General features: G+C 38.2%; 1 protein-coding gene across 3 annotated transcripts in view; it reads right to left on the reverse strand.

Moving 5' to 3' along the window:
- Positions 1-24,346, reverse strand: part of LOC136873943 (glutathione S-transferase 3, mitochondrial) — a 116,855-nt gene that overhangs the window by 38,344 nt on the left and 54,165 nt on the right. For all 3 annotated transcript variants that reach the window (XM_067147320.2, XM_067147319.2, XM_067147318.2), the window contains one exon: positions 8,796-8,926. In XM_067147320.2, the coding sequence (XP_067003421.1) occupies positions 8,796-8,926 (131 nt within the window). The remainder of the gene's footprint in view (positions 1-8,795; positions 8,927-24,346) is intronic.

Genomic DNA, 24,346 nt, shown 5'->3' on the forward strand with positions numbered 1-24,346 from the left:
TTGGAACAGTTGACGTGAAAAAAACAATTGTGAAGAGAAAAAAATATAGTAAAAAGCACAATACCGGAAAGAAATGAAAACATATATATACAGTGCACTATTTAGTAAAATGTAAAAAATTCAGGTCGTGATTGAAGTAGTCGAAGTCGGCGCAAGGCAAGAGTTAAATTTGAATGAGAAGAACCGAAATGAAGGTGGCATTTTTTTTTTTGAGGTGAAAAGAAAATATAGGATAAATTAATAGAGGAAGAGGAATAGTGGAATAAGAGAAGAATAAAAGAGATTGAAGTTAAATGGTGTTGAGGAAGGATAATAAATTATTTCATGAATTGTCAATTAAGCAACAAACCCTGGAGAAAAAAACTCAACATTCTTAAGAACAACTCTTCTTCACATAAATTTCAGATTAAGAACATTAACACACCCTCCAAAACCATTGAACAATTCCATCCTCCCATTGAAATTTATCTAAAACAACTCTTGAGTGATGATGAAAACTTAATTCTTTCGAAGGGCCTCAAACACAATTGGCCAAACCTCAACACTTTCAATGTAGCCACCAATTTAATTATTGAATCTGAAATAGCCATTAACAAAATGCCAATAGACGAACAAGATGAAATCAGATATGAAGTAAAAAGAAAACTTGAAAAAATCTTCATTAACAATAACAAAAACACTTCTCTTAATGATTATAATAATAATAATAATAATTTAACTAATGATAATAAACTCATTTTAGATCTTAAAAAGAAAATCAATGACAATAATCTCATCACCAAATCTGATAAAGGCAACACTACTGTCATAATGGAAAAAAACTGACTACTTAGATAAAACTAAAATGTTTTTCAGTGACTCTTCTTTTTCTATAGTAAAAAAAGACCCAACCACAAAAATCCAACGTCTACTCAAACAAACTTTAAAAAACACTTCCTTTCTCCTCACAGATCAAGAAAAAACTAAATTAATAAACATGAACCCAGGCCTACCCACTGCCAAAGCCCTCCCAAAAATTCATAAAACTAACATTCCCATCTGCCCAATAATCAATTACAGACCCAGACCCCTATACAATGCTTCTAAATTCATCCAAACATTTTTACTAAAAAACTAGTGATTTTTATCCAACAAATCTATCAAAAACACTTCTGAACTAATCAACAAATTAAAAAACTTTGATATCCAACCAAATTTTTCTCTCCATTCTTTTGACATTGTAAACATGTACCCTAGTATTCCAATTTCCAAATTATTCCCCATAATAAACAACAACCTAAACAAATTCAGTAACCTGAGTAAACTTGAAATTCAAGACTTCATGTCTATTTTAAAACTGGTTCTCAACAATAATTATTTTACCTTTGATAACACCATTTATCAACAAGATGGCTTGGCTATGGGCTCACCAGCTTCAGGCATTCTTGGTGAAATTTACCTTGACTTCTTAGAAAACACAAAAATTAATAATAATAATTTCTCTAACATCCTCTTTTGGGCCAGATATGTTGATGACACACTAGTAATTTTAAATGAAGAATCAACCAACGCAGCCTCTACACTTCATCTCAACAACATAGACTCTAACATTAAATTCACCCTCGAATCAGAACACAACCAAACTCTTAATTTTCTAGACTTAACTAATCACTAGACATCCTTCTTCTTTATCTTACAAAATATTCAGAACACCAACACAAAAAGCAACCACAATACGACAAGATTCTTCACACCCTCAAGCACATAAACGCACACTTATAACAGCTTAATTTTTTGTGCCTTCAACACCCCTATGTCTACAAAAAGATTTAAATAATGAATTGAACACCATCCGTAACATCGCTAAATTCAATGGCTTTAACAACTCCTTCATAAACCGTATCATCAACAAATTCAAACACCGTCCTAAAACCACGTTATCCAAAGACATAACAAAACCAACTGCTTTTCCCACTTTCACTTTCACTCAAGATGCTTATAAAATAACTAATGTTTTTTTAAAAAAAATGAAAATTTCTTTTAGAACTAACAATAGAAATTTTTATATTTTACATAACTCTAAATCACTAAACAAATCAAATGCTTTTTCTAAATCTGGAGTATATAGATTCAAATGTAACAACTGCAGCTCCTCCTACATCGGACAAACTGGCCGCAACTTCAATATCAGATACTCCGAACAAATCAACGCCATTAAATACAACAGATTCTCCGCCATAGGACAACACATACAAGACTCCGAGCATAATTTCACCAATATTGAAAAAGACATGAAAATACTTAAAATCATTAAAAAAGGCCCCCTCTTAAATACTGAAAACTGCTTCATTCACATTGACCAATACTTCAACCCTAATTTCCATTTTAAATGACATTTCTGAAAAACCCAACATCCTTTTCGACTTCCTAATTCTTCTTCTCAAAAATTCTAAATTTCAAAACCCCAATTCTATTTTCCATGCCTTACAAAGTTCCTACCCACATTTTCTACCTTCAATAACCCACCCTCCTAACCCACCCTAAACGACCCCACCTTCATCTCCCTATCTTATCCTTCCTCAACATCATTTAACTTCAATCTCTTTTATTCTTCTCTTATTCCACTATTCCTCTTCCTCAATTTATACTATCTTTTCTTTTCACCTCCAAAAAAAAAAAAAAAAAAAAAAAAAAGGCCACCTTCATTTCGAATCTCCTCATTCAAATTTACTTCTTGCCTTGCGCTGACTTCGACTACTTCAACCACGACCTGAATTTTTTACATTTAAAAAAAGCGCACTGTGCATATATGTTTTCATTTGTTTCCGGTATTGCGCTTTTTACTATATTTTTTTCTCTTCACAATTGTTTTTTCCACGTCAACTGTTCCAAAAATTCTACAGGATCACAATTACTTATTCAATTATATTGAATTATATTATATGTATCTATATATACACTTACATTCCCGCAACTGAAGCAAATACTGGATCATTAAGCTATTCTTCATTTTACGTTGGCGTTTGAAACCACAGTGCCTGATGTTGAATATATCGCGCTGATCACCGGGAGCTGGCAAGTTACTTCAATTGATCTACTCATCTTCAGCTTCAGCACGATTATGGATCTTCATATGTGTTCGATTGTGTTATGACTTAGTGCCTGACAGTGTATACAGGCTAGCTCATTTAACTGTTCTCCGCTTTTCATAAACATTATAAGACTTTGCCTAACACTGTGTGTGCCATACCGCCGTTCTGAAAATTACGCACTGTTTCTTTTAAGTGACTTACATTTTATTTCTTTTGAATTTTACAGTGTCAACCCCCGTCATTTTTACATCGCCTCTTCCACTGATCCGCAGTGAACTTGATCTTGTATTTTCTTTTTCCTATGCATTGTTTTTCATGTTTTAATCGGCTGATAATGACCTGGACTAGGGTTGAAACCGCACTTCTACTTATTATTAAATAAGAATGAAATCACTGCATTTCTTATTCTTTTGTATTGATAGGTTGAACCTCTTTATTTATTATTTCAATTTTAACTGTGATATTGTAGAGACGCGTGGAATGTGTATTGCCGGCAAATTTCCAACGAGCTCCCTTCGATATTATGACGCCAATTTTAAGTTAATGGTTATTAAACCCACTGAAATAAAGCATAATTGTACAGCCGTAAAAAATTACGACATAACTAAAGCCAATGTTCGGCGTCTAGAGTCTAAAAATGCATGCGTACTGTATAAGAAAGCCATTCATATGATTGTACAAAGCACTTTTTAAGCCTGATAATTTTTTGAAGGAAAAAGTGGGGGTCGTCTTGGATTTGGAGAAATTAATATATATTTTTTCAGAATGAAATTAAACACACACTTTCACGTAGTATCGGATTTCGAAAAACAACAAACAAGTAAGCCGTAGTGTGGATATTATCTGCAAAAACTCAAATTTTGAACAAACTGATTGCCATGTCATACTGAATTTAATGTTTATGGGGGTTTTACTGACTTTTACGAAAAATCGGATATAATGACAACCCGCTATAGCGAGTAAATTTTTCGCCGTTATGAATTCTCGCTATAACGGACTTCTACTGTATTATTATATTACAAACACTCCTAAACCAAACCAAACTAAACTACAGTCTCAATGGACCTTCTGTCTACCGAGCGACCGCTGCTCATCCCAAAAGCCTGCAGATTATGATGAGGTGACACATGGTCAAATCCTCCCGGCCGCTATTCCCGGCTCTCTAGACCAAGGCCGCCATCTCACCATTCGATAGTTCCTCAATTAAAGGTAATCGTGGAATGCATGAACCTGGAACCCACCTTCATATGCAGGTAAAAATGAGTAACCTGGCCGGGAATCGAACCCGGACCCTCCGGGTTAGAGGCAGGCAAGTTCGACCATGGGGCCGGCTTCAAACAATTACCGGTACATGACTTTAAAACCTCGAAACTCTACATTCAGTTTTACCGGGAAAACTTTGTCACTTTCCCGTGAAAACTTACATAAGTTCAGCAACTTTGATCAGCCAAATTCTTTGAAAAATCTAATACCGGTAAAGCCAAGCCAAACAACAATCGACGACAAGTACTATTTAATTCTCTAATCTAATAAAATAAAGCACATTAGATACGAAAGCGCCCAACATGATGGCAAAATCTCTTTTTCTTAATCTTCCATTTTAATTTGGTCACCGGTATACAGTTTGTAGTCAGCTGATGGAAATATTGCACCGCGTAAATTAGGCCTACATCAACTTTTAAAGGTTACGATGAACTTGCTCGAGAATATGGTTTCCAGTTTCCAGTATTCGGGAGATAGTAGGTTCGAACCCCACTGTCGGCAGCCCTGAATATGGTTTTCCGTGGTTTCCCATTTTCACACCAGGCAAATGCTGGGGCTGTACCTTAATTAAGGCCACGGCCGCTTCCTTCCCACTCCTAGCCCTTCCCTATCACATTGTCGCCGTAAGACCTATCTGTGTCGGTGCGACGTAAACAAAAAGAAATATATATATATGGTTTTGAATCTAAATATTGATTCTCGAAAGTTCTCAAATTCTGCCCGTCACTAATCACAATCAAATTGGAAAGAGAAAAAATATCATCAAAACTTCAGAAATTATGGTTATTCATGACCTTGAGCTCAGCTGGAAAGAGCGCTCGCTCTACAAGTCTGTACGAGTGCGAAATGCTAACTAAATGTAACGTGCGCAAATAAAACAACTCTGGTTTTTATAACATTTTAACACCAAAACATTAAATTCTCAGTCTCATATTACGACCAAACAAGTAATAGGCAATCCGAAAACCTCCCATGGCTTTATGTATGTAAGATGCAACATCTGTTCTAGTCTTGATAACATAATAGTATACGATGATATTAAAATACTAAATTTGTGTTAAGAAGGAGCCGTTTCGATTCCTGCCTGAAAGCCCAGTGACTATACAATGCCCTGAGGGAAGTGCCGAAAACCTGCTCGGCAATACAATCGAAAAAAAAAACAAAAAAAAACCATCTAAACCTGGAAATAATGTACACGTTTTGTAAGTACGAACATTTAACGAAACTCGTTCTGTCCTCAAGTAGAGCTGTTGAAATGCGCTCTGTCTCCTTCCAATTGTTGTGGCCACTCTCTGCGTTATGATTTCCGAGGATTCTCTAAACAATACCACCCGAATGCGATGCTAAGATGGTCCCGTATGCAAGTTCACCGCTGATCACTTTTCCAGTACAGTACTTCCTCTAATTATCGCAATGACGGGGCGTTAACACCAAGATCCGTAAGTATGCCGTAGACGTCCTTTCATGAGATACAGTTTCTTGAAAAACGCGTGATCGAGGATCAAGTATTGATGGGACTGAAATTTCTGGACGGTTGATCCGGGAAATAGTTTCTTCGAGGAATGGATAATGCAGGATTTTTACAACTTGATTTACTCAGGACGCTCACGGGACCACGTAATTTAAACGAATAATATGGGAAAACGTAGTTTCCGAGAACGTATAATCGAGGTTCAACTGTACTTCTTGCTACTTCGAAAGTCATTCCTAAACCTTAACTTTTCTTCTTGGATTAGTAATTTACAGCCAACTTTTTGTTCCGATATTCCTGTGCTCACTCTTCAATGTCTACCTCACTTCCCCTATCACCCATTGTTTGTTTTTCTTAATCTTTCTTTTCAGCATATTTCTTTCTTCTACTCCTGTGTTCACCCGATCTTTCCAGCAAGGAATTTCCTTCTCTTTCAGTGTTGTACTTGTTTTTTCACAATTTCCTCAGCTTTGTTTACAAGAATTTCTTTGAACATAGTCCATTCTTCTTCTATCCCTCGAATCTCATTTTTGGGTAATTTCGTTGTTATCCTTGCTTGGAAATTCTTTTTCTTCTCCGAGTTCTTCAACAACCAGGTGTTTGGCGTTTTCTTGCATTTTGCTTTAGGGACATGGGCATTTTTAAGATCAGCCATTAATAGCTGATGATCACTATCTACATACTCACTGGATATGATTTTAACATCACTAATATACCAACCAGCTTCACCATCAGTGATGATGTAGTCTATCACAGTCTTGAGCTTTCCATCCTAACTGTATCTTGTTATTTTATGACTATCCCTCTTCTGGTACAATGTGTTTTGTATCAGTAAGTTGTTACGCATGCAGTACTCAATCAAGCTGTTTCCTTCAGAGTTTTTGTTCTAACACCCTTGTCTCTCTTTACGAACTTGGGCATTCAGACCACCCATAATTACAGTGTTCTCCTCCATTAACTGTTTTTCAAGTTCGGTAAGGGATTCTTTCTTATCAGCGGTACACCCTGCTTCAGGTGCATATACTTGAAATAAACTGTGATGCGAGTTTCCATTTCGTAACCTCATTTGGATGATCCTGTCATTCACAGTGTTGACATCTGCCTGTACATTTATGTCTTTGTGAAGGAGGAGACCAACTCCATTTTTGGATTCACTCTTGTTTCCACTCCAATATAACATACACCTATTTCTCAGGCATTTCTACCTACAGCCTTTCCACTTTGTCCCACTCAATCCCAACATCCAAAGCTTCCTCCTGTCCATAAGGTCTACAAGTTCTTCACGTTTGTCAGTGAAAGTGAGGATGTTGAGGGTTCCAATTCTGAGCTGTTTCTTGGGCAATGTCTGTCTCTTCCTGCACCTCCGATGATCTTTGGGTTGTTGGTCATCATCATTTCATGAGATGCTTGAAGACTTGTCATGTCTGGTGATTTAAACGTTTTTATATCCGAGGCTTGTTTTCGTTTTGAAAGCAACATTCATTTACCACAGTCCAGTTGGCTTGCTAAGCCTAATGCTGTAGAGGGTTTTCTGTTGGAGTAATCTCCTTTAGCTTTTGGCAGTCCCTTGCCTCATCCACAAGGCAGCAGCACTTTGGTGAATGTACGCATCGTTTGCTACATACAGTAGCAGGATTGCTCTTTACCTGACCAAATATATATTACAAACACAGCATTACTGTTTTTGAAACACTGTAAATTAAAATGGAGAATTTTAAAGGACTGCCTTTAATAACACAGTGAGACCTCGTTAACAAGTTTTCCTGCTTAGCACATCATAAATTCGAAGTCCTGATTCACAACGTATCAAATCTATATAAAAATAGCTCACTTATCGTGTCACAAATCTTTGCTATTACTGCTTAGTACAATCACATTTTTCCTCGATCTGAAAATGTTATTTGCCATCCTTTGTGAAAGGAACGTGATTTCCAACTCGGGTAACAGCTGTCGCCACAGTTACGTGATAATAGGAAAAGACCTTAAATTCCTGAATTTCATAGGATAAGTTGCACCTTCGGGGAACAAGCTGTTAGCCTCAGGAATGTTCAGTTTTGCTTGCTGGTTAACAGCGAGATGGCTGAATAACACAGTGAGTCTGTTTGTGCTTGTATTTCATATTCCATTCAGAAGTTAGAAATTCATTTTTGTGTTGAGTGGTACAGTGAAGGGTAGCGAATATTTGTCGCGTGACAGCCTACATCTAGATTAAGAACATAATCGTGTGAAGTTGACTAGCATGGTTCATATTTGTCTTGTGATAGCCTAGGTATGGATATTGAAAACGTTGTGAAATTCCTTTCTAATGAACATGAACTTCAAATCTGCCAGAAACTGGACACGCATCCACATTCTTAAGCGCGCAGAGATGGCACAAATATTGAAACTCACACTTTCGAGTTTCGACTCTATCACTTGAGTTGGTCGAAGTTTTGTTGGATTCAAAATGGCGGCCCAAAGCCATTATCTTGCAGTCGCATATGGTCAAGTGTAACCTTCAATTCACTACCTAAGAGTGTGACCAGAAAATAATGTTTAATAACCCACTGGTCCGAAATAAAAGGTTCCTACTAACAATTGTTTTAGAAAGAGTGTGATCTGCAATAATACTTCAATATCTTTATGGGCCCCCGTGCAAATGTTTTCATATTTGTACAGTGTTCTTCACACCTATTAGTGAATTGTTATTTTATAAGCCCCAGCGGAAAAGATTTTCATATTTGTTCTCTCATGTTTTTCACACCTTTTAACACTCTCCTCTCATCTTTAGAAAGGGTAGATATAGTCTTCACTGTACCCGCAGGTACATGACATTAAATGCCCTCATGTTGGAAAAGATTGAATCTAGTGCTTCCATATCCCTGTTCGATAGTATTCATTAGTGTATTCAGAAGTACGTTTTCTCGCTTAACAAGTTCTTTTTCCTTGTCCCCTGTAGAAACATCTTAACAAGGTTTTAATGTACTTCAATAACAGAAGTTATTACACACCTCCAGTGTAGTAACCCTTGGCATATGCAATACGACCCAACAACCAGACGGTTCCACCAACAGCAGACACAACTGGCCATTCAAGTCCTCCAAGCAAAAGCAGCATCAAAAACTGTGGGTAGTTCTCCAGTCTAAAAAAGAAGAAAGAAAAAGAGAATTATAGTAAACGAATATTAAGCCATGACTGCACAATAAAGACAAATGGACAAAAAACAAACATACATACATACATACATACATACATACATACATACATACATACATACATACATACATACATACATATATCATTATAGACTCTTATGCCTTTAAGCATTCACAGTCTGCAAACCTCTGTGAATTTACTAACTGCTGCCACAATCCTCTATTTATGACTAGTTCTGTGCACTCATTTAGTTCTATATCTCTTATCTTTAAATCATTAGAAACTGAGTCTAACAAGTGTCGTCTTGGTCTCCCAGTACTTCTCTTACCCTCCATAACAGAGTCCATTATTCTCCTAGGTAACCTATCGTCCTCCATTCACCTCATATGACCCCACCACTGAAGCCGGTTTATGTGTACAGCTTCATCCATAGAGTTCATTCCCACCTTATCCTTTATCTACTCATTCCAAGTAGCCTCCTGCCATTGTTCCCACCTGTTTTAACAGCAATCATTCTAACTACTTTCATGTCTGTTACTTCTAACTTATGAATAAGATATCAGAAATAACTCCAAACAAGGACTGGTGCACGTAGGGAATTGTATGTAAATGTATATTACTCCCGTACAGCAAAGTTGGTCTGAAAACAAGCCAGTGTAGCTTTGTCCGGGAGCTGACTTCCTTCTTACAGAATACTGATGATCACAACTGCGAGCTCACAGCTTTAGCTTTACTGCACCTTGATTCGATCTCACTTACTATTCTCCTATACTGGGAGAAAACACATCCTAAATTCTCTACGTGTTCCAGTTCTTGGATTTCCTACCTACCAACATCAATTTAGTCTCGGAAAGGCTCATTTTCAAACCATACTCATTGAACCTATTTTCAACTTCCAAGGATTGCAGGCTTTTGGCACAATCCACTATTAAGTCCAAGTCATCAGCATAGGCCAAACTGCTTACTACACTTTCACGTAACTGAATCCCTCCTTGCCACTTAATACCTTTCAGCAGATGATCTATGTAAACAATAAAGGTGAAAAATTACAGCCTTGCCTAACCCCTGTAAGTACCTTGAGCCAAGAACTCATTCTACCATCAATTCTCACTACAGCCCAAATGTCAACATAAATGCCTTTGATCGATTTCAATAATCTGTCCTTAATCCCATAGTCCCCCAGTATGGGGAATATCTTTTTCCTCAGTATTCCTGTCATATGCCTTCTCAAGATCTATGAAACATAAACATAACTATCTATTCACCTTGTAGCATTTTTCAATTACCTGCCGCATACTGAAAATATGATTCTGACAGCCCCTCTGTGGTCTGAAACCACACTGGTTTTCATCCAACTTACGCTCAACTGCTGATCGCATTCTCCTTTCCAAAATCCCCTTGCCGGGTATACTGATCCATGAGATACCTCGATAGTTGTTGCAATCCTTCCTGTTCCCTTCCTTATAGATTTACCGTCCTTTGCACTTCCTCAAAAGTAATTTCACCAACATCATTGCCCACCTCCCCATGAGCTCGGTTGTTCACAATATCACCAGGAAGATTTCCTTTTACATTAAGAAGATTTTCAAAATATTCCTTCCACCACGCCAGTGATTCCCAGGGATCTATTATGAGTTCACCTGATTTACCCAGAACACTATTAATTTCCTTTTTCCCTCCCTCCCTTTCTTTTTTTCTTTCTTTCTTTATTACTGTCCAGATATGTTTCCCTGCTGCTTGACCTAGCCTTTCCAGGTTATAACCAAAATCTTTCCAAGACTACTTCTTGGATTCAACAATTATTTGTTTCACTAAGTTTCTTTCATTTACATACAATTCTCTACGTGCACCAGTCCTTGTTTGGAGTCATTTCTGATACACCTTTTTACGTTTACAAACTGCTCTCGCTCTTTATTCCACCAAGATATTCACTTTTTGTCCAGCTTGACACACGGTTGTTCCTAACTATTCCCTTGCTGTTTCTACTACAGCATCCCTGTATGCCATCCATTCTATTTTTATATCTTGAACATGCTTATTGTTCATTGTTTTGGAACTTTTTAGTTATCATACCAACGTAGTATCGTCTAATTTCCTTGCCCTAGAATTTTCTACTCTTATTCGTCTGCTGACAGATTTCACTTTTTCTATCCTAGGCCTAGGGATAGTTCATTGCACATCAGATAGTGGTCAGTATAATTGAAAACTGCCAGGAAAACCCACATAATCCAAACAGATTTGATGAATTCAAAGTCGCTTAAGATTTAGTCTATTATGGATCTCTTGTCCCTACCCTCCCATATGCAGCAGTGAACAGCCTTATGACTGAAGAATGTACTGTATTTGTAAACTGCTAGCACGGAAGTCCAGTAAATGCTTTCCACTCTTATTAGCTTCCATATCTTCCTTATACACTTACCGGCGAAAAAAGTGAAACACAACGTATTCCAGAAAAAAAAATTAATGTTAGTCCATTTGAACCATGGTAAAAATCAAATGTTATGACAATAAAACAATATGGCTCCTTGATCAAGACCGGAAAGCTTAAGCATACACTTGATGTACTGAACGACAAGAACATCAGTATAGCAGCTCTCCAAGAGACTAGGTTTCCGGACGAAGAAGCCATAGAGTCTCAAGGATATAGAATATATAAAGGGAAACCTGGTAATAGAGTAATGGAAAATGTACCATTCCTTGGGACTGGTTTCGCAGTACACCATCTACTGGTTAAAAGCATACTTGACTTTTCATCACCAAACGATAGAACATCGGTGCTTTCCTTCAGATGCAAGAATAGGGGATACTCAATGATTAACTTCCACGCTCCTACCAATGACTCTAACAGGAAAAACCCAGAAATGACAAACCAGTACTGGGATGCCCTTGAAGAAACCCTTGATAAAGTACCAAATCATCATACGACTATATTGTTAGGAGATTTCAATGCCCAGATCGGTAGAGAACAGAAATACCGGAAGATTGTCGGAAGATATCCTGCCCATAAGAGAACCAACAAAAATGGGGAACGCTTAATCAGTGTCTGCACCAAGTATGGATTACTTTTGATGTCTACAGCTTTCAAACACCTTCCCAGAAAGGCAATGACATGGCGATGCCCAAATAGCATGATGGGTGAATTCCAAATTGACCACGTAGCAATAGACAAGCTGCACCACAGGGATATTATGAATGTCAAAGTGATACGAGGAGCCAACATTGACTCTGATCACTACCTGTCTCTGGTTAAAACGAACCTGAAACCACTAATAAAGACCACGGGTATGTTAGCAAAAAACACGAAGATCCCTAGGTTTGATATCACCAAACTCAAAGAAGACAGCACTAGTTACCAAGAGAGGCTGATTCATAATACCAACAGGATTAACACATCTACAAAATGGGATCAACTTAGGGATGCCATAACAGTAGCGGCTCAGGAAACAATCCCCAATAGACCTAAAGGGAACAAGCATCCGTGGTGGTCCAGCGAATGTGATAAAGCTATAGAAGCTAGGCGGCTAGCGTGGATCAAATGGAATGTACATAAGAACGAAGCTAATTTACAAGCCTTCATTGCACAGAGGAAAACTACGTCGAGCATCATAAGAGGGGCCAAGAGGAAGCACAACCAGGAACTGATTAAGCAAGCAGAGGAGGATTTTGTAAGGAACAACTCTAGAGATCTATACAAGGGCCTCAAGCAACAAACAACCCAATTCGCTTCCCCTGCTTTACATCTCCAGAGACCAGATGGATCGCTGTGTCTTAATGACAGCGATTGTACCAAGACCCTAGCTAACTACTTCAAAGGACTCTTAAATGCAGAAGAACCTATTGAACGTCTCCAAGTTACAGAACCAACTAACCCCAATACTGAGTTTATCCCTCCTCCAACGTATGAAGAAGTCAGAGATGTAATTAAATTACTCAAGAACAATAAAGCTTCTGGAGAAGACGGGATAGTAGCAGAAATGCTAAAACATGCCGGAGAACACACCTTCAGGAGCATACATAAAGTAATTCTGGACATATGGACTAGTGAGAGGCTCCCAGATGATTGGACGTCAGCCATTATCCATCCAATCCACAAGAAGGGAAGCAAAACAGATCCCAGTAACTACAGAGGAATATCACTCCTTGCTGTTACCTATAAGATATTTTCCAAGATTCTGGAACGCCATGTCACAAGACAGTTGGATAAAGAGTTAGGAGAATATCAAGCAGGGTTCAGAGCATCGAGGTCCTGTACCGAGCAGATACAAAATCTGAAGACCATCCTTCAATACAGCAAATCAAGAGCTCGACAATGGGTAGCTATATTTGTCGACTTCCAGAAAGCATACGACTCAGTAGATAGAATTACTCTTTACAATACATTAAGAGAACTAGGACTTAACGACAAGATCAACAGGCTGGTGCAAGCAACCTTGCACAATACCACAGCCAGAGTAAAGTTTAGAGGACAACTCTCGGAGAGTTTCGCCATTAAAACAGGGGTGAGACAAGGAGATGGCATCTCATGTATATTATTTAACTGCGTTCTGGAAAAGATAATTAGAGAGTGGATGAGATTCCTTCCAGAGAACACTGGATTACGGATGGGGATTAAAGCAGACAACCTGAGGATACCATGCCTAGCCTTTGCAGACGATCTGACTTTATTGGCAAATGACATACAGGAGGCTACTACTCAGCTCCAAACACTGCACTCAATAGCGGCTAAAACGGGTCTTTTGATCAACATAGGAAAGACCGAGTTTGTTACTAACATCAAAGATGCCCCTGGAAAGATGAGAGTCAGTGATAATATCTACATCAAGAGAGTCAAAAGTGTAAAGTACCTTGGGGAATGGTTCTCAGAGGACCTCAGTGAAACAATGGCTCTTGAACACAGGAGACTCAAACTAGATAAGGCTTACCATGCCTGTAGAAAGCTGTATGCTTCAAAAAATCTGTCGATGAATGTCAAACTAAGACACTACAATGCAGTAATCAGACCGTCAGTCCTCTATGCAGCAGAGTGTCTATATTTAACTAAGAAGACCCCACTAAGAGCCCTCGAGGTACAAGAAAGAAAGTTCCTGAGACGGATAGTGGGACCAAGAATTTTACCAGATGGAAGCCGATGGTATCAACCAAATCGTGAGCTATATAAACACCAAGAAAATCTCATAGATGCCATCAGAAGAAGGCGACTGGCTTTTTACGGACACCTATCCAGAATGGACTCAAATAGATTATCTCATAGGATCTTCAAGGCTGCTAACAAGGGCAAAGCTACTGGGTTCGTGTGGATGAAGCAAGTGGAGAAGGACCTTTCGGAACTCCACATAAATCAAAACGACATAGCTGATCGGAGTAACTATCATACAACTCTTAAAACTAAATCCTTTGTAACATCCCTCACAGAAGTTACCCACAGACCAAAAGACGAGACCAGGAAATGGTCTGAGGAACGTAAGATTGAATTTAGCCGGAAAATGAAGGACTACTGGGCCATCAGGAAAGCTCGAGGTACCAACAAGAAAACAGCTGCCAAACCAGCCGCTAAGAACACCAATTGTGGCAAACAACGACGATGACTTCAAGAAACAGCTAAAACACAAGCACCGTGGTCCATAGATGGCCCTAACGAATTAAAAAAAAAACAATATGGCAATGTATAATAAGTTAATTAGCCCATTTGGGAAGTTTCAGTGTAATAATTGATAAGGATTGTTGATCATGACGATCACAACAGTCCACCAACACAAAGCTGGAAATGTCGAAACATGCAGCTGTGCATAGTTTCGTATGCAGTCCATTTGTCCACTTGTTTTAAACACATTGCCATTGTGTCAGTAATGGGTATTACCACCTCTAGCCGCAGTTACAGCTGTGATTCGATCAGGCATGTTTAGGATGCAATCTCAAATATTCTCTTGTGGTATGAGCTCCTATTCTGCCTGGAGCACAGCTCGAAGTTGAGGCAGTGTGTCAGCGGAACAACTCCTACTACGTCTCCCAAGCATATCCCAGACAGGATCTACTGGGTTTAGGTTGAGCAGGCCACACCATGCGCTCAATTCAGATTTCATCCAGGTTCTCATGTACACAAACAACAATGTATGGGTGAACACTGTCATGAATCAGGATAAAGTTCTCACCGATGATAGGTGGAAAGGGCACCATTTGATCCACTAAAATCTCCTCGATGTATTGGCGGGCTGTTACCCTTCCGTTCTTGACTAACACGAGCTCCGTGCGCGCATCAGTGGTAATCCCAGCCCAGACAATCACAAAGCTTCCAGCGAATGGTGTCCTTACAGAGAAAGTACAGGGTGAATAACGTTCCCCAGACTTTCTCCAGGGCCAATGACCTTAGATGTTAGGCTCCTTTAAACAACAAGCATCAGACTTTCTCCTTACACTCTCCCTTCTATCCGGTGCCCTCAAATAGAATCTAGATTCATCATCCGTGAACAGCACTGAGTTCCACTGCTCCACAGTACAGTTTTGATGGGCATTGGCGAATTGCATCTGAGAATAATGTAGAGTTTGAGGGATGTTCCACCATCAACACATTGCAACAATTTATTAAATTATAAGAAGGCCGGTTTTGACTCCCATGGAGTCATCATCATCATCATCTTGGTGAAATTTAAATTAAGGGGAATCTGATAACAATCATCATAACGAAAAATCCATGCACCCATAGGTGGTTGCATGGAAATACATCATTCAGTTGATAGATATTACCTTGAAATGCAACATACACTTGGCAAGGAGAACTTCGAGCTTAGAGTTCCCAGTTCTGGCTCTAACAGTCTTGTGTTCATAGAACATGGAACACTGGAATTACATGTACTGGATTGAAAATCATTACAAAACACAATAAGGACACTTATAATGGTGTGGAAAACTTGGCTTTCTAAGAGCATTCTTGGATTTGACAGTCCTGTTTGTCTGAAAAAGATTGGATGAAATACACACCATGAAGCAACATGTATAAAGACATAGATCTAGTCTAAACTGTTGCGTGTTCATGTACACAGAACCCTGGGAACACTTGTATTGTTTGATAACACACTCGTTCAAATGAAAACACTTAAAACCATATGAAATATTGGCGTTACAAGAACGTTTATGGGTTTGACTGTCCTGCTTCCCCCTGACTTAACTAGTGAAATAAATATACATTGAATGTTAAAGATAAACTACTTGGTATTTAAAGTTCTGGTTTTTGGTTTCAAAAATTGTCATGTGTTTATGGAACACAGAATAGAACTGCTGGTCCTGCTTCTGTCTACTGGAAACTAATGCATTAACGCAGTTGAAATTAATTGATTGAAAGTTTATACACCAATGTGAAACACTTGGCACTTTAATATTCTTGGATCTAAGTAAAATATCGTTGTATGTTTACACAACTTGGCATAGACTTGTCGAGCGGTCTTGTCACAATCAACCAGAATATGTGAACCTTAAAAAAAAAAAAAAAAAAAAAAAAGACTTGTTGACTATTACAACCACACATCACATGATACGTTTGGTGAACAGCTGAAGTTACACACTGGTCTGAGATACTTAGTATTTAAGAGAGATCTTGGGTCTATATTAAAACTGTTACCGTGTGTTAGTGGAACATGGAACTTAATTGTCGGTCCTGAATCAAGATACTTGCTGGTTTTAGTTTACATGAGCTTGCAGTGTTTTACGATAGATGGAATGAACTTATTAGTAGAACTAAGCTGGTTGAAGAGCTGGGGGAACATCCTTCAATAAGGAATACTTGCTATTGTAGTTGTAACTGTCGTCGCTATTGTTGTTGTAGTATGGTGATGGTATGGCCTTGGCTTATGGAAACGTGCATTGAAGGTGTTCCGTATCCGCTCGTGCTGACCAGCCGTTTGAAGAGTGGTTGCGATAACTTATGATTGCATCCGAGAAGCGCAGTGCTCACGTGTAAGCAGGGGGGCGGCTTCTTGGACTTTAAATTCTCATCATACAACCACCTTCTTACTCTCCCTTTGCGGACGTTTGTGTCCTGAACTTGCCGCAAAATACTGTCCTCCACAGCTGTTGTGTGTGGATCACAAAGAACTTGCATTACGAGAAAGCGATAATCACGCTCAGTAGTGCTTCACCTACGAACAGAACTGGGTCTCCCGGTATAGATATTGTCCTCTCTGTACCTTTTTACAGTTCTGTACACGTTAGAACAAGATGTGCCTATAACGTCTGCTATACAGCATATACTGCGACCATCCTACACTAATGCTACGGTCCTTGCTGTGTTTTCAGATGAAAGAGCCATTATGACCTGACCTTAGAAGTGAGACTAACTGTTGTAGACAAGCCATAATGTCCACAAAATTAAGCAGCACAAGAATTTACAGCAATAAACCTTATGATAGCTGTTTGTGATTATTCTTGTTAAAAGGCGGGAAATGACAGCATTTGCGTTGATTGTCACGATCAGTAGTCTAATGTTTATCAATTATCGAGTTGAAACTTCTCAAATGGGCTAATTAACTTACGATACATTAGCATATTGTTGTAATGTCATAACATTTAAATAATGCAAAGTTTCAAATGGACTAACATTAAATCTTGTCTGAAATATGTAGTGTTTCGCTTTTTTCTTTTTCTTTTTTATCTTGGTGAGTGTATTTACCTGCCAACTTCTCATATCCTTCAATTCTATTTCCAACTCTCGCCTTGAAATCACCCATTAACACTATCCTATCCTTGCTACTGAACCTGACTACAATCTCACTCAATGCTTCATAAAACTTGTCAACTTCATCCTCATCTGCACCCTCACATAGTGAATACACTGAGACAATTCTCATTGTAATTCCTCCTAATGCCAAATCTACCCACATCATTTGCTCATTTATGTGTCTAACAGAAACTATGTTGCATGTGATAGCATTCCTGATGAACAGCCCTACCGCACATTCTGCCCTTCCCTTTTAACACCTGTCAAGTACACTTTATAATCTCCTATCTCTTCCTCGTTCTCTCCCCTTACTCGAAAATCATTAACTTCTAACACATCCAGACGATTCCTCTTTGCTGACTCAGCCATTTACAAAACAATTTTAATACGATGATGATGATAATAATAATAATAATAATAATAATAATAATAATAATAATAATAATAATAATAATTGTAACATTTTATGGTCAAAATAAGACCACTCCAGTCAACTATACAAAGAAAATTTAGCATTTCTATGCTTCCAATATTTTTTCATCCTCTCAGATGTGATATCCTTTCTTCAGTTCAGAACACTCTACCTTTTTCCCTTTAATTAATTTTGGTTTGTAGTCTCACAAGTGAGTCGTTGAGCACCTTCATTTTGTCTGTTTGTCTGTTCTTGAGATTATTTAGTGTTATTTTTAGTTCATTAATATCATTCTCAATTTCTATGAACCATTTAATGCCAGTATTGCTGTTCCATAATTTTACTACTATTTTTCTACTAATTATAGTTTCTGGTGTTGTAATAAGATGTCCAAAAAATGAGATGCTTTTTTTTCTAACTGCGCTCAATACTGATTTGATTTCCTTATAAACTCTGTTATTTGAAGCTATTCTCCAATGGCCATTAATTATTCTTCATTCTATCTCTAGTATTTTATCAATTTCATTTGTATTACTAGTTTTGAAAATAGTTTCACATCTGGCTGTGTGTCTGTCTTATAATTTCTTAATCTTGCTGCAACTGGTAAGTTTTGTTTCTTGTTGTATGTGGTTTTGATGACATAATTTCCTTTGTTTAATTTATTTATTCTATTTTGCCAGGTTGATTTTTCATTTAGATTATGTTATAATTTCACCTAAATACTTAAAATTATTAACAATTTTGATTTCATGTTCATCAATATTAATTTTATTTTCGAGTGCTGGATCAGTTAACATTTCATTTTTTTCAAAGGAAATTGTGCTATTTCCTGCAGAGAACTGATTTGATACTCAGTTTCCTGAATATTTTTGGATAATAATGGAAGGTCAACAGGAAATGCCAAACAGTTTAAACTACTTTTTTTGTTTAGAACTTCCAATTTTTACATTTTTAGGATTCTCTTTTAACCATTCTCTCATTAGTCATTACATATTCTAATACACAGTTAAATAGCAAAGGGTTTTTTTTCTAGTTGCTTAACATCGCACCGACACAGATAGGTCTTATGGCGACGATGGGACAGGGAAGGGCTAGGATTGGGGAAGGAAGCTGAATGCAAGCTTACAGCTGCGCGACCCCAAACCGCACAACCAATTCAGACAGTTAATTTAAGTGTTAGTCTTTTGTGTATTGAAAGGTTGATCCACAAAAAATAAAACCTTAAAGACTTAAAAACCAAGAATGAGCTTGCATCCGGGAGATAGTGGGTTCAAACCCCACTGTCGGTATGTCGGCAGCCCTGAAGATGATTTTCCGTGGTTTCCCATTTTCACACCAGGCAAATGCTGAGGCTGTACCTTAATTAAGGTCACGGCTGCTTCCTTCCCATTCCTAGGCCTTTCCTATCCCATCGTCGCCATAAGACCTATATGTGTCAGCGCGACGTTAAGCAAATAGAAAAAAAAACAAGAATGAAATGAAATGGCATATGGCTTTTAGTGCCGGGAGTGTCCGAGGACATGTTTGGCTCGCCAGGTGCAGGTCTTTCGATTTGACACCAGAAGGTGACCTGCGCGTCGTGATGAGGATGAAATGATGAAGACGACACATACACCCAGCCCCAATGCCAGTGAAATTAACCAATGATGGTTAAAATTCCCGACGCTGCCGGGAATCGAACCCGGGACCCCTGTGACCAAAGGCCAGCACGCTAACCATTTAGCTATGGAGCCGGACAAAGAATGAGTATTCTAGATGAATTCCCACGTATTTCAAGATGTATCTACTACAATTATTATGGTAGTCATGCATAACGTAAGTGAAGTCATCATTTCTGTTCAACTGTGAAATGAAATGTTAGAAGAAGACACATTAGTAGCATTTGTTCTGTTATAGTTAGTTATACAGAAGTTGTTTATTCCATTTTTAGTCAATAATTATAACTTGGTTGTGTCCTATGTCCAATTATGTGATTATTGTATTCATTTATTTACATAACTACATTTATATTGAAACAATGAAACAGCAGAAATGTTCTTGCAATATTTTTATTGATTTTATGCTTTGCCTGGACTGATAGTTACTAATGAGGAAGTAATGGAAAGAGTTGGAGAAACCCCAAACTTGTCAATGAATATGAAGAAAAGAAGAAATACATGGATTGGCCATATAATCACACATAAGAGATGGCTCTGTGGAAGGAAGAAATTGTAGGGGAAGGCCTGGACTGGAACATATTGGGATGCCAATCTTATGTAGAACTTAAGAGAATGGCACAATCCAGAATCTTTGAAAAGCTGCTGCCAACCAACCTTTAGTAGTAGTATAAAGGGACCATCGCTGTATTTTATCATCATGTTATTAACTGTATCAATGGATATTTATTTAATACAATTTCATGAACTAAGAATGAGGAACGATAATGAAGAGAAAATATTGTTTTCTATGATATCATGCTGATATACTTCACCATGATGAAAGAAGAATAAATTCCCCATATTTGTACCGTTTATTTGAAGTTTAAATTTTATTTTCATATTTTAAATACTTTACGTTGATTTTTTAGCAAGTAACATGAGTACAGGACTTACACAGGACAAGAGGAATTTATTCATGTGAATAACGGTTCATTTTTCTAGGACTCATGTCAATATTAAAGATCAATGAGATATAGGCATGCAGATATAATTTCTCAAGAAAATCCATGTATACCAAATTAATAAAAATGAATATTACATATCTTATCAATGATTTATAAAAATATTTAGTGGATTTTTAATTTCATTCTTCTCACTTCATTTTCAAAATAGAATAAACAGGTAAGTCCTTTCCAGAAAGCCAATAGATATTATATTTTTAATGAATTAAGAGACCAGGTTGTACAATAGTGTTCGTTAAATGGTCTGTATCGAAAGAAAAGGGAATCGCACGTCCTAACACATTCGATACTTCACCCCCAGAGATGATTCTCATCTCCCTGAACAACTGACAATAAGATGAAAAGAAGAGATGGGCATAGTATGATGCAGGCACAAAGAATATAGAAACAGTGTTGCATGACTCTTGCTCCATTAATTCTGATTCTAATTGTGATCAATACTTTAAACAGTACAGATAAATATTATTACAACATTCATTGCAATTGCTTTCTTTGTACTTCAAGCAATATTGGGGCATATTATTATAAAATTACAGTAAAACCTCGATTATACATTTCTCCATTAACCGTTCTGCGGATTATGCATCGCCTAAAAAATAATCTCAATTTTTCAAAGGCAATGTACAGTCGCTCCAAAACTAAATGAGCATACACTTGATGTCAATAATAATATTGGTAAATATTTCACAAAAAAATGAAATGGCGTATGGCTTTTAGTGCTGGGAGTGTCCGAGGACAAATTCAGCTTGCCAGATGTGGATCTTTTGATTTGACACCCGTAGGCGACCCACGCGTCATGATGAGGATGAAATGATGATGAAGACAAAGCATACACCCAGCCCCTGTGCCAGCGGAATTAACCAATTATAGTTAAAATTCCCGACCCTGCTGGCAATCGAACCCAGGATCCCTGCGACCAAATGCTAGCATGCTAACCATTTAGCCATGGAGCCGGATAATAATTCTCAATGCACAGGAATCGGATACCAGCCTAGCGGTCCGTCATAGTCAACTCTATTTACAGACAGGTAGGCTACATCTTGTAGCATCGAATAAAACCGTTCATAAGGAAATTGAGTATTGAGCATGATTAGGAAAAAATGTATATCATTTTTTGGACATCTTATCAGAGCACCTGACACCAGAATTAGCAGAATAATTGAAAAATTATGAAATAGCAAGACCAAGATTAAATGGATTACGGAAATTAAGGAAGAAATTAAAGAACTACAAATAACAATAGATGATCTCAAAAACAAAACAGAAGACACACACCAGGCTACAGACTAAAATCAATAAAAGGTCCAATGGAATAGTATTTTCAACAGAACAAAGGAAGGCAGCATCTCTCAGAATGAAAAAAATATTGGGCTGATAGGAAATCAAGAAATTCTTTGTACAATTGACTAGAGTGGTCCAATGTAGGCCAAAAATGTAAAATAAAATAATTAAATGTTAGTTTTACGTCCCCTAAGTACTTTGACGGGTTTTTTGACGCCGAGGTCCTGAAATTTTGTCTCGCAGGAGTTCTTTAATGTGCCAGTAAATCTACCAACACGAGGCTGACGTATTTGAGCACCTTCATATACCACTGGACTGAGCCAGCATCAAACCTGCCAAGCTGGGGTCACAAGGCCATCGCCTCAACCGTCTGAGCCACTCAGCCTGCCTCTTGATGTCAAGATATCTTGATACAGTATTCTGTTTTAGAGGTACTATATATTGACTCTCCAACTTATGAGTCCACGATCATAACATAACTACTGTACGTACACGCACACAGACTGGCAACTGGCATTGAAGACATGACTTCATACATTTTTTGCCACATAATTTTATGTTGTGCAAAATTATTTAACTTTTAACTGTTACAACAATCTCAAACATTATTATACATTTCCATTATTGAGGAATAATTTAATGTGCCCTCTCCCAGCCCATGGAGTGTAGAGCACGGTATGCTGGTCATTTCTACTTCAGAATGATACCACAGGGAGAGCTGGCTGTGTAGTTAGGGCTGCACAGCTGTGACCTTGCATTTGGGAGATAGTGGGTTTGAACTCCACTGCTGGCAACCCTGAAGATGGTTTTCTGTGGTTTCCTATTTTTACATCAGGCAAATGCTGGGGCTGTACCTTAATTAAGGTCATGGCAGCTTCCTTCCCACTCCTAGGCCTTTCCTATCCCATCGTCACCATAAGACCTACCTGTGTTGGTGTGATGTAAAGCAAAGTGAAAAAAAAAAGATACCTACAACTTATTTTGATAGTGTGTAACATCTCCTGGCCATGTCACAGATTGGGTGAATTGGAGAGCACTGAACAGACTGCGCTCTGGTGTTACGCGGTGCAGGGTAAACCAGAAGAAATGGGGTTTCGAAGTGGACAGTACCTTGTGTGTATGTGGAGAAGAGCAGACCACAGCCCATTTGCTGCAATGCAGCTCATGCCCATTCAGCTGCACAACAGAAGACCTGGTTAAAGCGAAGCCAAATGCACTTGATGTTGCAAGGTTTTGGGCTCACGTAGTTTAATGTGGCTCTTCGCCATTGGAGTATTTATATTATGTTTTATGTTTTTCCTTATCTTTAATTTTAAACTTATGTATGCTTCTGAAACGATATAAATAAATCTTGTTCCGTGACAAGGTTAAAAATGTTCACAATTTAGGCTACTGTATCGTAAACCCTTTAGAGGAGAGATCCTCACTTGGACTATGAACAAGTAGGGCAGCATCCTGCTTCATGAATTTACCGAGCTCAGAACACTTTAAGCAAGCCTCGGACCTATGGGAGTAATGGAGTCCCACTCCCATTTGACAGGCGAGGGACTCCTTGGAAACAACTTGGCGAACGAAATGGAATTCGATGGGGAGCTATCATTACTAATGGGGCTTATGGAAGAAAGAAAGTAGAACTGGCTGAGTCAGCAAAGAGGATGCATCTGGATGTGCTAGGAGTAAGTGATATTCGGGTAAGGGGAGATCATGAGGAAGAGATAGGAGATTATAAAGTGTACTTCACGGGTGTTAGAAAGGGAAGGGCAGAGTGTGGGGTAGGGCTCTTTATCAGGAATACCATTGCACGCAACATAGTTTCTATTAGGCACGTAAATGAGCGAATGATGTGGGTAGATCTGTCAGTGGGAGGAATTAGGACAAGAATTGTGTCCGTGTATTCACCATGTGAGGATGCAGATGAGGATGAAGTTGACAAGTTTTATGAAGCATTGAGTGACATCGTGGTCAGGGTCAACAGCAAGGATAGAATAGTGCTAATGGGCGATTTCAATGCGAGAGTTGGGAATAGAACTGAAGGATACGAAAGGGTGATTGGTAAATGTGGGGAAGATATGGAAGCTAATGGGAATGGGAAGCAATTGCTGGACTTCTGTGCTAGTATGGGTTTAGCTGTTACGAATACATTCTTCAAGCATAAGGCTATTCACCGCTACACATGGGAGGCTAGGGGTACCAGATCCATAATAGACTATATCTTAACAGACTTTGAATTCAGGAAATCTGTTAGGAGTGTACGAGTTTTTCGCAGATTTTTCGATGATACAGACCACTATCTGATCTGTAGTGAACTAAGTATCTTTAGGCCCAGGCTAGAGAAAGTGAAATCTGT

This window comes from Anabrus simplex, chromosome 5, assembly GCF_040414725.1.
Source record: "Anabrus simplex isolate iqAnaSimp1 chromosome 5, ASM4041472v1, whole genome shotgun sequence".
NCBI classification, from domain to species: domain Eukaryota; kingdom Metazoa; phylum Arthropoda; class Insecta; order Orthoptera; family Tettigoniidae; genus Anabrus; species Anabrus simplex.